The sequence below is a fragment of the Rhineura floridana genome, chromosome 1, assembly GCF_030035675.1.
Source record: "Rhineura floridana isolate rRhiFlo1 chromosome 1, rRhiFlo1.hap2, whole genome shotgun sequence".
Taxonomy (NCBI): Eukaryota; Metazoa; Chordata; class Lepidosauria; order Squamata; family Rhineuridae; genus Rhineura; species Rhineura floridana.
The window spans coordinates 230,258,257-230,271,734 of NC_084480.1; the positions used below are offsets into that span (position 1 = coordinate 230,258,257).

Genomic DNA, 13,478 nt, shown 5'->3' on the forward strand with positions numbered 1-13,478 from the left:
TGGGTTTCTTTTGGCAGCCAGGAAAATAGGATCCTGCCCCAGTGTGAACCTTCCTGGGTATCAAGATTGACTCTTGGGCCCAGAGCTGCAGGCTGCCCAGGAAAAAAGCTTGAACTGTTGCAGATCAAGATCCTGGAGTTTTCAGGGGCCAGGAAAATGTTTCCTTTCTGCTCTCTGGATGATGGGGGTCTTTGATGGTGGGTTTATGATGCCATGGCAGGGCTTTCACAGCCTTATCACAGGTTCAGGGTTATGGCTGCCTTATGCGCCAACCTGGCTGTGTGGCCCTCTTTCCTGTGGGGCTGCAAGGGTGTTTCATTTTGGAGGAAGGACTGACTCCGGGAGGTAGAACTACGCTGTCACAGAATCAGTTGGTGGGGTTCCAGCAGTGCTGTGCAACCACACATTGGGAGATTGGGGAGTGGAGTCAGAGGTGGCCATAAGACTGTCCATAGCCCCAACATACTCAACAGCTATCAGAGTGCAGGAAGGGGTTCCCAGGAATTCTGGGCCAACAAGGGCTATTGCGCCAGAGTAGCCTATTCTGTGGAGTCACCTGCTGGAATTCCTAGCGGATGGCAGGAGAAGGGACCTGTCAGTCCGAGCACTTCAAGGTAAGCTGGTGGACTTTCCTTCCTAGCAAAGGCCGGTGGTTTTCCCCCAATCATTCCAGGGACTTTAGAGTCTGCTGTATGTTAGCTGGGTGGGCTAGAGAACACCCTGCCACCCCCAATCCCCGATCCTCAAGCTATGAAGCCAGACTATTCCAGGCAGTAGCCCTTATGCTGTTTTTTGGAGCTTTTAGGATAGGAGAGGTGGTGGCTGGATCTAAGTGAGACCTGTCTCAACATGCCCTCCAGCTATCAGATGTCACCACGGAGGAGGGTTGTGCCTGCATAAAATTGAGGAGGTCTAAGATGGATCAGAGATGCAAGGGGCAGATCGTGCATTTAGCCCCTTCCTTGGTACCAAACCTCTGCCCTGTGTGGGCTTTGCAAGCTTTTTCTGGGGGCCAGGGGATCTGGAAAGGATATTTGCTCACCCATGCAAGTGGGGATCCCCCCCAAAATATCAGTTTTGGGCGCTCACAAAGCAGGCCTTGCAGGGGCTAGGGCAGGACCCCTCAGGGTTTGGAACCCACTCTTTTAGAATTGGAGTTGCTTCTACAGCAGCAGGTCTTGGGTTTTCTCAGGCAAACATACAGGCCATTGGACGCTGGTCCTCTGGTGCTTATAAGGGCTACATTCACCCCTTTTAGAGGACCTGGGAATTTGGAAGCATAACAAGTTGTAATTTGTTTTTGACAGGTTGCTGGACAGGTATGGAGCAGATGCGCATCCTAATATGCTGCCACAGTATGGTGTTCTGGGCAGCCCGGAGGGCTGCAAAATTGAGCATGGGCTCACAGTTGGGCCTCAGTCGATGGGCTGCAGTGCAGTGGCTTGACTGGCAAGGAATGTGTTGGGATAGGCTCCTGCCCACTTTGTTCCAGCATGGTTCAGTGCGGACGGTTCCACATGTGGTGGTCATTCCCCTGGGTGTGAATGACCTTGGTTACTTGAGGCAAGGCCCTCAGATGGCAGGCATGTGAGGACATGCAGTTTGGGAGGCAACAATGGCCTCGGCTACTTAAGTGCAAAGCCCTCAGTTGGCAGGCATGTGAGGACAAGCAGTTGATAAGGCTACGTTTGCCTTCGGTACATCTGCTGTGGTCAGACATTCTCCCATGTGATGTCCCTCCCTGGCACCACCTGTGAAGCTCTCACTTGTGGCTACCAGCAGACAGGATCGTCAGGTTTATTCTTACCCTTTACAGCACTAGCACCCATCTCAAAAGATCCCACTGCTAGGCAGCACCACCCGACACTCTGTAACCCTTTTAGCCAATAGACTGTGCCTAGTCTCTGCCTGGCTATCTCGATACCTTGTGTCTATGGGTATAGGTAATTCCCAACCCCCCCTGCAGCCTCTTGACTCTGAAGCATACAGCCCTGGGTTTCTATGTGGGACTGGATACACTTTCCTCCGATCTGCCACTGCCACCATTCGATACAAACTGTTCAGCCTTGGTTACTTTGCTATTCCCCCTGGTTTTTGTTTCCCAGCTGAAGGAATCAGGCTTTTGTTTAACCAAGAAATATTTATTTAGTATTAGAAATAACAAGATTACTTAAGGAATGTTTCACAAGCATATGGTTTCATCTATATTCTGTTATGTACTTGACTTCTTACTAATTGCCTCAGAACTCCGACTCACTCTCAACAACAACACCAAACACCACCCACCTCTCTCCAACATCCACCTCCCAATTCACCACCCAGATTCAACTGTCATTCTTCCATTTATACTCCCAGCCATTCAAACGCTCAGCCAATCATCCAGCATTCTACTGCTCATGTACTCCCCCTCCTCTTTCACTCCACTTACCATATATCTTCTATATAACCAGCACTTACCATATTTACAATATAAGCAGGAACATCACATTTCCCCTCCCCTTAAAATAACAGCAAAGTATTATTCCTGCTCTAGGATTCATACGACGCGTTAATAATAAAAAACAAGTCTCTTTGGGGAAAATGTCTTTTCGCACCCACGTCTGGGTCACGTCACTGCAGTCCCGGCCACCTGCCTTGAAAGTCCATCGGCCAATACATTGTCCTTGCCTTTTATGAACTTAAAGTCCATCTGGTAATCTTGTAAAGCCCAGGCCCACCTCTGCAACATGGTGTTATTATTTCTCATAGTCTCTAACCATAGCAATGCTCGATGATCCATTGTCACTGTAAATCTTCATCCCCACATGTATGGGCGCAACTTGCTCAGTCCCCACATGGCCGCTAGGGACTCCTTTTGGACCGACGAATAATTCTTCTCCCGCGATGTCAGCTTGCGACTAAGATACGCCACTGGATGTCTGGTGCCTCCCCTCTCCCATGTGTATGTGGTGTATGGGGCTCATGGGGGATTGATCGGGCATGGAAGGTCAACCGGCAGATTTGGTTGGCTCTTCTTGGGCATGGGGGGTTGGCTGTTCAGCATCCGGACATACAGCATTGGAGGGTTGAACTGTATAGGGCCGATGCAGGGAACAACAATTTTTGGTAAGACCTGCAGAGGTGTATGTGAGAGGTGCTTCTCGGCAGTGGGGTAAAGGGGAACTAAATAGAGATTTATCCCCTTTTGTGGCGGGAAGGTGCGGGAAGGGAAGTAGGTAAGGACAGCTAGGTTGCCCCCTTAGGCACCTTTGGAGGTGATTGGCGGTTCCAGAGGCCTGTCTGTCAGGGCTTTATGGCTTAAGGGCAGGATATGGGCTGCTTCTGGGGCCAACTTACCTCATCCACCCGGAGTTTCACAGTCCAGGGGGGTGGTGATGTGAGAAGGCCCCCCTACTCACCTACAGAGTGTGGCCGGGGTAAGGGGTAAGCAGATGGGCTTGCCCTTTGCCCCAGCAGGGGCTGGTTGCCCAAGAGCTGTATGGCAAGCTGCTTGCTTATAGACAATTCCTGCACCTCAGTTTTCCCTCTGCAGGTCACTTTGCTATAATTTAATAAAGTGGCCCTTGTTCAACCCAAGCTGATGTGTCTGTGTCTTATTTCGCTCCTCAGTCGCAACACCCTATTTGGTACTTTTTTAATGGGATATAAGTTACACATCACAAAAGGATCTGGAAAGATGCAGGTTGCAGAAGAGTGAGTTAAGGAAGAGCCACTATAGTTAATGTACCAGCATTAAGTGGATGGGGATGAGGTAGAAATAAATAGTGGGTTTTGTATCTCTGACTCCCTCTGTGTTGCACTAAAATTCCCTGGTGCAGTGCAGCAACGCCAGGAGAGTCTTTTCTGGAGAATTCTAGAACTGATGGGTATTGCTGCTTAGCACAGAGTGGATAATTGACTTACAGTAGTGGAGGGAGGGCCTACATGTCTCCTTGGGGTGGCTGCATCAAGCCCAATTTTATGTTCTACTGGTGACACGTAGTGGGGACATGAATGGATTGTTCATCAACCCCTAGCACTTTATTGTTCAGTGAAAGTAGTTCATACACTTCCTTCTTTCTATTTCTTATTTCTGGTAAGAATTAGGGGAAATTATGGTATTCACCCTTATCCATAGGGGCATATTCTTCTGCTTGTTCTTTGCCATGGAACCCACTTATTAACTGGAATATCATGTTGGCAGTAGAAGCATACTATAAGCATTCATACCCTTTCCACCAACATGCTTTTGCACCTGGTATTTCAGAGCCATCAATTTTCTATCCACTCAACAGGTAATGGGGAAAATGACAGTCCATTACTAAGCTCAACAGCAGTGTCTATCCTCATGTTTAGTCTGTGAATGGAGATTTTTTAAAAGAGTAATTTGGGACGTGTTTTTAGTTTTGCTCATGAGGATGTTAGAATTGTATTTTTTCTACAGTACACTACAATAATAAAATGATATCCCCTGATGGTGCAATCCATGGGGAAGTTCTACAGAGGTCTCACTGAAATTCAAGAGCTCTTTTGTGGTTTTCTCTCATTTTATTAGGACTTGGGTAGCAGAATGTTCTGCTGGATTGTGCTCTATAAATGCAGTTGTTACAACAATTATTTCTTCCTTACTTTATCTTCCATATTTCATTAGACTAGGTTTCATATCAGGGAAATCAGCAGTTTAAAGAAAGTAAGTGCTATGGCAGGTTATGGATGACAGTTCCCCCATCCCCTGCATCAACTTCAGCATTTTAAATGATTCCACTACCACAAAACATCAGCAATGTAGTACCATATTTTAAACACAAAGGAAAAAATGAAATAATCTGACAACAAGCGAGTGCAACAACTAGCTAGCCATGGAGAAATATTATATTTGCTTATTATTGCAATCATTTAAGAAAATGGAATTCAAGCTGGTTCATTATTATTCAAAGGCAATCTCCAAGTACACCTCTACGATGCACTCAGTATTTGCTGGCAAACTCCTAAACCTGTATAGAAAAGCCAGATTAATAGATTTATCCATTAAAATACCATTGTAGACAAGCCTATGTATTGCACTTATGCAAATTGGGCTGTATGAAGAATTTCCTGTGTAATAAAGAAATAATTCAATTACAAGATTGATGTAAAAAGGTAAAGGTGTCCCCGCACTTGTAGTGCGAGTCGTTTCCGACTCTTAGGGTGACGTCTCGCGACATTTACTAGGCAGACCATATATATGGGGTGGGATTGCCAGTTCCGTCCCAGGCCTTTCTTTACCCCCCAGCATATGCCAGGTACTCATTTTACCAACCACGGATGGATGGAAGGCTGAGTGGACCTTGACCCCTTTTACCGGAGATTCGACTTCCTCCTTTCATTGGAATCAAACTCCGGCTGTGAGCAGAGCTTCTACTGCATTACTGCTGCTTACCACTCTGCTTGGCACACATAAATGATGTGTTGGGCCTGTTAGTGTTTTTATGTCATCTTGATATATTTATTTGCTGTCTTGTCCCAAGACTCTTAAATTCTTTCATCATCAGCTGGAGCTTCATACCTTATATTTAAAGATGATTTGGCATTCAACAGATCAACAGGACATAGTCCCAAGTAAATGTGTATAGGATTGCAGCCTAAATAGTTTACCTTGGCCAATTTCCAAATCCAAGAATCTGGCATCATTCCCCACAACCCATGGAAATATTTTTTTTTATTTCAAAAGAGTTGTAGAACAGAGAAAATGAAATAATTAAACTTGCCTTGATGCTCACATATTGTGTTTACTTTCGAAGCCTGTTCTAAAAAAAATTCAGTGGAATACATTATCAGTTGAATTCACACTATAAAACCACATGCTTTACTATACATACATTCTGTCTTTTGAACTATTTCAAGAGCTGGCCACCTGCTGGGGTTAATTTAAGAAAAAAATCTTTATGAAAGGGAAACAAACATCATTTCCCTCTTATTTTACACTGCTGTAGCTTAATCAAAAACAGTCAAGTACTCCTTTGGGCAACATAACCCATATGTCCTATATTTTCTAAAACCAGTTCCTGGTTTAGAAATTGACTGCATAAACATATCTTCAGCATATATATGTACATTGTCATGGTTAATATGAGTTGAACAGAGAATGTGCATAAACAATGGTGATTTGCCTATTCATATGAAAGCATAGAGAATGTAAACAAACTGACATCCTTAAGTACAGTATTTCATAAATTTCCAGTAAATTATCATCATAGTCTCCAAATTATATGGCAGAGGATCTGATGCATACTTTTCAAGTAGCAGCTCTGCATATTAACTGAGCAAAATACAAAATACCGTGTTGACATAACCAATTTGTGAAATCAAACGGAGACCATTGTTCTATGTATAGATGATGTATGACATTCTCTTCATTTCTCTGTGCAAATTTAACACTCCTGAATGCTTAGCAGTTCGCAGGATCATGCACTGTCTCCCTGACTTCTTTTTTGAGCACAAATTTTTATCAACCTTAAATGGATCATAACACTATCACACAAGCATTCAGGGCTTAGATAGAGTTTGGAGATTTCTTGTTTTTTTATCCATCATGGCTAAAGTAAAAACTCGTAAGTTACATTTTAAAGACAGGGACAAAGACTGGCTCATGCAGAGGTTACTGAAGCCTCAAATGTCCTGCCATCAAATTAAATCAAAATACCAGAAATTCATGAACTTATTATTATTAAGGAATTATTCATATTACTGTGTTTATAGGGCACCCTTCTTTTGAAGAGTTAATCACTTTAATTTAAATAATTGCAGGAAGCAAGTGAGAGCATAGAAGGGAACTGTCCAACCAACATGGTGGTGAAATCAAGATTTTTTTCATGATTTAAAACCTTTTCAAACATTCCTATGCACCACAGTCTGGCTTATCAGCATATACAAACACTGTGAAAGTACTGAATTTATGTTTGTTAGGCATAATAATTAACATACATATTTTACTCTAATTTCTAAATAGATCCTCTAATATAGAAATGTAACTAACTTGCAAAATATTCCAGGCCTGAAGAGACCACAATACATAATTTCCATCATCTGTTAGAACAGCAGTTCATTTTTCCACTTAGTTGAGCCAAAAGTTCTTTTAGGAACTTTTCTGACTTGAACGTGGCTTCACAAAGTTTATTGAAACTGTGCCTCACCCTTTCTACATCCTTTGTTTCTACTTGTTTGCATGGTCCTGGAGGCAACAGTAGTGACACTTTCCCCTGCAGTGCAATGGTTCTTCAGTGCTGTTTAATGCTGTCCTACCCAAAAGATGTCAGAATAATGGTAGAAAGGATAACTTCCTGCTCCTGCCCTCAGTCCAGCATATTCTGCATAGGAACTAGGAAGAACTACCCTGAGAACAGGTGAAATTGAAGGAAGGATCCATTTCTCTTTGGACAGAACTGTAAATTAAAAGAAAGTGGGACTACCCTTGTAGAGTATATGGAAGTTTCAACTGATACAAAATGTGGGAACTAAGCTTCTAACTGGTGCATAGTATTGGGATTATATTTGACTGATACTGAAAGATCTACATTGGTTGCCACGCCCCACTCCCACCTCAATTAAATTCAAAGTCCTAAACAACTTAAGGCACAGCTACCTAATGAACTGTCTGACTCATTATGTACCTGTCCTCTTATTAAGATCTGCAGTAGAGACCCTTTTGAGGTTGTCATCTTTACAAAGTCCTGTTTGATAGGCACACCTGAGAGACTTTTCTCCTGTCTCTTTCTGCATTTGTGGAAAGCACTTGGGAGTCATGATCAGTCCTCACTCTCTCTGCTTTTAGGAAAGGTGTAGACACATTTTTTAAATTTGATCTTTAAAATTGTTTTTAGCACTACTGCTGATTGTAATGTTTTTGATGATACCTTATTTAAAATATTTTTATGTTGTTGTTTATACAGTTTTAATTTGTTATACACTGCCTTGGTTAATTTGTAACAGGGGGAACCTCTGGCCCATGGGCCAATCTTGATCCATCAGAGGGTTCAATTTGGCCGACAGAACCATTTCTCCTAAACAATAGCCACCTCTCAACTAGCTGACATCACTGGGTGACACAAGCTGATGGGGGTAGGTTCAGTCCTGCTGTGTGCTGCTTTGCTAATGCATTCCCTGCAAGAGGACACTTTCTGCTCATCATCTGGTGAGCAAAGAGTTCAGTCCTGCCTGATGCTATTTTGCCAATGGGGCCAATCAGGAACATGCTGACAAAGCAGACTCCTGCAGAGAGCAGGAGCAGACCTTCTGCTCATCAGCTAGTGGAACGAGAGCTTGGTCTTGCTTGGTACTATTTTACCAGAGCATTCCATGCAGAGAACTCACAGGCGAAGCTGACCCATCCCTCTGAGGATGGGAACACCCACTCATCAGTCACCTGATACCATCATGATGCCAGATAATTGAAAGATGGGTGGCCCCACCCACCTATCAGAGCTGGCCTGCAGGATGGGGTGAGATAAGATCTGGCTTCCTAGACCAAAAAGTTTCCTACCTTTGGTTTATTGAAAGGCAATATAAAAATATTTTAAAAATACAATAAAACAAAACAACAACAGAGGAATGCCACTGTTTGGTAGGTGTTAACAGAATCTAAAACATCCACTGAACTGTTAATATTTCACTGAGTATATAGGAATGGTTAAGAGATCAAACACATCTGTACAAGAGATGAATCTAGATTTTGGACTAAAACCAATCTGGCTGTTGATTTTTTCACATCCCAAAGGAGGAAAAACTAAGGTAAAAGTCTTAACAGAAAGATACAACAGGATATCTCAGAGTAAATGAAGAAGAGTGACTCCTCTAGTCAGATATCAGACATGGCATGGTTGCAGAGGCAGGGAAAATAAAATAAGCAGAAATTGATAGGAAAGTCAGGACAAGCATACCTGTTGGGTGTACAGAAAAGGTGAAGCAGGACATTACCCCCAATCTGACCTATCTATACTATTGATGAAAAATCAATACTATATTAATGTTATGCTAATTAATTATATGTAATATATTAATTATGTGTATATATCTATATCTACAGGTATATATTTCTATGGTTTTGCAAACTGAAGATACATGTGAAATGAGCTGTGAATGTGCCTAATTTATTATTTTTTTCATTTAGTAGATTTATATCCCACTTTTTGACTATAGTCCTCAAAGCAGCTCACAACATTTATAAACCATTCAATAGACACACATCAAGAATCCTATGTCTGAAATTGCAACAAAACATTTTGTCACTTTCAGGCTAGTTTCAGCATTTTCTCAGTGTGTTGGAATAAAAGAAAATGTGCCAGGAATCCCTATGGTCCTAACGACCCAGTAAAAATGTCTCAGCTGGGAGCAGATGACAGAAGAATATCTCCAGTGAAGGTGGCTACCATGTGTCTCTTTCCCAGAGGACCTAAAACAATTAGCCTGCTTTTCTTCTGCCTTGCTGCTTGTAAAAATCTGTTCCTACCTTCATGGTCTCAGCATTGGCCAGACAAATGTCCTTTTTAAATGCACAACCCCTGGCTAGAATTAGGCTTTCACCAGAGATACCTCTCCTGCATATAGGGCACTCTCACCTTTCCTCCTATATTTGACAAGGCTTTGCCAATAATTGCCTATTTACTTGTCATGGGAAATGGCCAAAAATCTGTGGGAAATGTGAAAAATCAAAGTTTCTCCAGCAGCAAACATTGAATGAGAAATTCTATACAACCTTTATTCATTAGATACTAAGAAGCCACACATATTCCATTTAAAAACTTAACTGTCAAATTGACTTCTCAACCTATGCAAGATTTCTGGTAATAATATGCACCATTAGACTAAGAAGTTAAAAAAAATGTGGGTGGGGGAGGAAGCATATCTCATAATCTCTACTGAGGTTAATAACAAGCTTCAGTAATTGAAACAGAGAAAATTCCCAGTGCAAATGAAAGCAATTTGAATGAGTTTTGCTCAACATGAGATAAGCTAATGGACACACCATTTTAATATTCAAGCATCTTACCTTGTAAACTGTAGATTTCTCCTACACTGTTCTGCCGAGTGATGTGATGCCAATATGCACTACGAGGGAGTGAGATTGACTTGGGTAATGTCATTGGTTCAGTCAAACTGGTCTGGAGCTGGAAGGGTGAAGAAAACATCAAATTGTGTTCCCCAGTTTATCTATACTACATGTTTCAAACCACTAAAATCACAAACAGGGTACTGAATTAAGCATAGTTTACTCACAGTTAACTACTTTCAATTGTGTACAGCGGTACTGAAAAGAGTCTACTAAAACTCAAGAGAAAATATATTAAAGACAGGTGAATTCATACGAGGCTGATTCTAGAACTACAAGTGAAATCCAATGTTATTATTATTATTATTATTATTATTATTATTATTATTACTCTTTATTTTTACCCCGCCCTTTTTCCAAAACTGGAACTCAGGGCGGCTTACAAATAAAAACTACACATAGGTAAAAAACCTACAAAAATATACAATTAAAATAGAATTAAACTATTTGTAACATTAAAACCATGAAACACACTTAAAATACTAAGACAATTTAAAACATTAAGAATAGGACCATAGAACAATACAACAGACCTTATGAGGTCCTATCTTAAACAGCTTCTAGTCCAAAAGCCTGTCGGAATAAAAAAGTCTTTGCCTGCCGACGGAAGGATAGCAAGTAAGGGGCCATTCGTGCTTCCCTAGGAAGAGAGTTCCAGAACTTGGGGGCAGCCACCAAGAAGGTCCTATCTTGTGTCCCCACCAATCGTGCTTTCGAAGGTGTTGGGACTGAGAGAAGGGCCTCTGTGGAAGTAAAACTCGACAACTCTTTTTTTCTTTGCCAAGAAAAGCATCTCTCTCTTTTTTCTAGTCAGACTTAGCTGGATTTGGGAATAAGGCTGAGAAGAACTGGGAACCAGCTACTCTAAGAGGCAGGATTCTGTGCAGAGTTCATGGGTTGGCAAGCAGCAATCTCATTAGGAGGTAATGATTCAGGAAAAAACAGCATTAATTCTCATGTGGACCCTGTACAGAGGCTATTGTATAACAATTAAAGTACAACAGGGACATCTTTACTCTGAACATCACAACAATGTGTCCTTCCCCTCAGAAAATTCTAGATTATAAGACTATAGCTAATGTATGAAATTACTGCGAATGTAGAAATATGTAGATGTGTTCTCATTGATTTCCTCCAGATTGTATATATAAAAATAATTGCTGCAAACATAACACTTGGTCTAGAGTGATCCTATTAGATTTCCATAAAATTGCTCTGGAGTAAGTAATGCTTTGAAGTTGCAACCAATTAGCATTAGGATAGAAAAAGTGAAAATTACAAACATCTGATTCAGCCTCCACCATACTTCATTGTAGGGATGATGTGTCTTGAGGCACAGACAGTGTTAAATTTGCATCACACACAGTGCTTTGAGTTTTGGCCAAAAAGCTCTATCTGGGTCTCATCTGACCACAAAACCTTTTCCCACATTGCAGTTGGGGCAATCTCGTGCTTTCAGATGGGACTTTTTCCCACATTGCAGTTGGGGCAATCTCGTGCTTTCAGATGGGACTTTTTGAATAACAGCTTCTTCATTGCCACCCTTCCATACAGGCCAGTGTTATGCAGAGCTCTTGATATGGTTGACTGGCACACCATTACTTCACTCCCAGTCACTGAACTCTGTAGCTCCTTCAAAGTGATTGTTGGCCTCTCTGTGGCTTCTCTCGTAAGCCTCCTTCTTGTTTGAGAGCTGAGTTTTGAGGGACAACCTTTTTTTGGCAGTGCCTGGGTGGTGTAATGCAGCTGGGCTCACTGGGATATCCAAACACTTGGATATTAGTTTGTACCCTTCTCCTAATCGATGCATTTGTATTACATTATCTGTCACTTCTGTAGAATGCTCTTTGGTATTCATTTTCTTTCAGATCCACAGCCTAACCAAGTATCTTTCAGCAGTGGGCTTTTTATCCTGACAATGGGACAGGAACTTTAATGGTTCACAGGTGGAGGCAAATGGTAAGGAAATTATAACCTCTATAGGGCAATTTCATTCATCTGTGGGAGCTTCTATAGCACAAGGGTTGAATACTTATGCAAGCAACATGTTTCAGTTTTTTATGTTACTTACAAACATAAAACCAATGTCACCTTACAATAACTGATATTGAATTTCAGTGTTTCAAAATTATACAGCCACAAGAGTGGCTGTATACTATAGCCAGTAGGGATTTTTCACATTCTACCATGTTAAATGAAAATACCCCCCACCTTTCTGGTGCTTTATATAGTCCCAATTCAAAACAAAAAATTACAAGTCTTATACTGTTGGATTCAGAATCGTTTGCTCTACAACTCTGAAAGTTTTCTTGGTGATACACAACACCTCCACGGAGAATTCACAAGTTAAAGTGAAAAACGGGACAGAAAAAAACAAGAAGCCGTTTGGATTTTTTTCTTCAGAAGTTCTCATAATCTGTTGATGTTCATTAAAAATCAAACATGACTGTAAGGTATCTCTAATCAAATCCCTGAGCTTGCCCCAAACACAGAGCTTAATCTTCAGTAGGTTTAAAGTAAAAAAATTGCATGGTTTGATTTTAATTAATTGATAAAAATGCATTACTATGGATAACGTCACGCAAGCACAGTAGAAACCAGGAGTTCTTTTGTTTCACTCCCTTCCCCCCTCCCATTACTTGGGGGAAGCAGGGAAAGTCTTCTGTTCCTGTGATTGGTGGGCAACAGACATGTGCCTCACACTGGCCTTCTGCTCAGTGTCGCTCTTCCTTTGTGCTCTGTGTGAGGAGGCACGAGGGAGGAAGTGGAGAGCCAGATGGTCAGGAAGGAGGGAGGGAAGGAGGGAGAAAGAAAGAAAGAAATGGATGGTGAGGGAGAAAGCCAGAGGGCAAGGATGATGGAAGAGAAGGCAGCAGCAGAATGAAGGTGAGTGATGGTGATGTGTGTGTGTTCGCATCCCCACTGTCTCCCCCAGCCTGTTCTTTCTGCTGGCTCAGTCAACCTGCCACCCCCACCCCCTATCCTTAAATGGGTTTATTATAAATGACAAAAGCTCAAATACTTTTTGTTTGGAGTGTGTGTGGCTGTTTGACCTGTGCTCATAACATTGCTGTAGTTATTTTGAGATTCTATGAAACCCTTTGTAACACTTTAATCTTGAATTTAGCTCTTGGTTGTTTAATCTTAAATCTGTTTCACTCTCTCTCTCTCTCTCTCACACACACACACTCTCACACACTCTCACACACTCTCACACACTCTCACACACTCTCACACACTCTCACACACTCTCACACACTCTCTCACACTCTCTCACACTCTCTCACACTCTCTCACACTCTCTCTCACACTCTCTCTCACACTCTCTCACACTCTCTCTCTCTCACACTCTCTCTCTCTCACACTCTCTCTCTCCCACTCTCTCTCTCTCCCACTCTCTCTCTCTCCCACTCTC

The 13,478-nt window shown here is 42.0% G+C and overlaps 1 protein-coding gene across 1 annotated transcript in view; it reads right to left on the reverse strand.

Annotated features, from left to right (window-relative positions):
- DOK6 (docking protein 6) overlaps window positions 1-13,478 on the reverse strand; it is a 481,228-nt gene that overhangs the window by 111,945 nt on the left and 355,805 nt on the right. Inside the window, exon 7 of the mRNA XM_061593326.1 lies at window positions 10,004-10,121. Coding sequence (XP_061449310.1) covers window positions 10,004-10,121 — 118 coding nt within the window. The remainder of the gene's footprint in view (window positions 1-10,003; window positions 10,122-13,478) is intronic.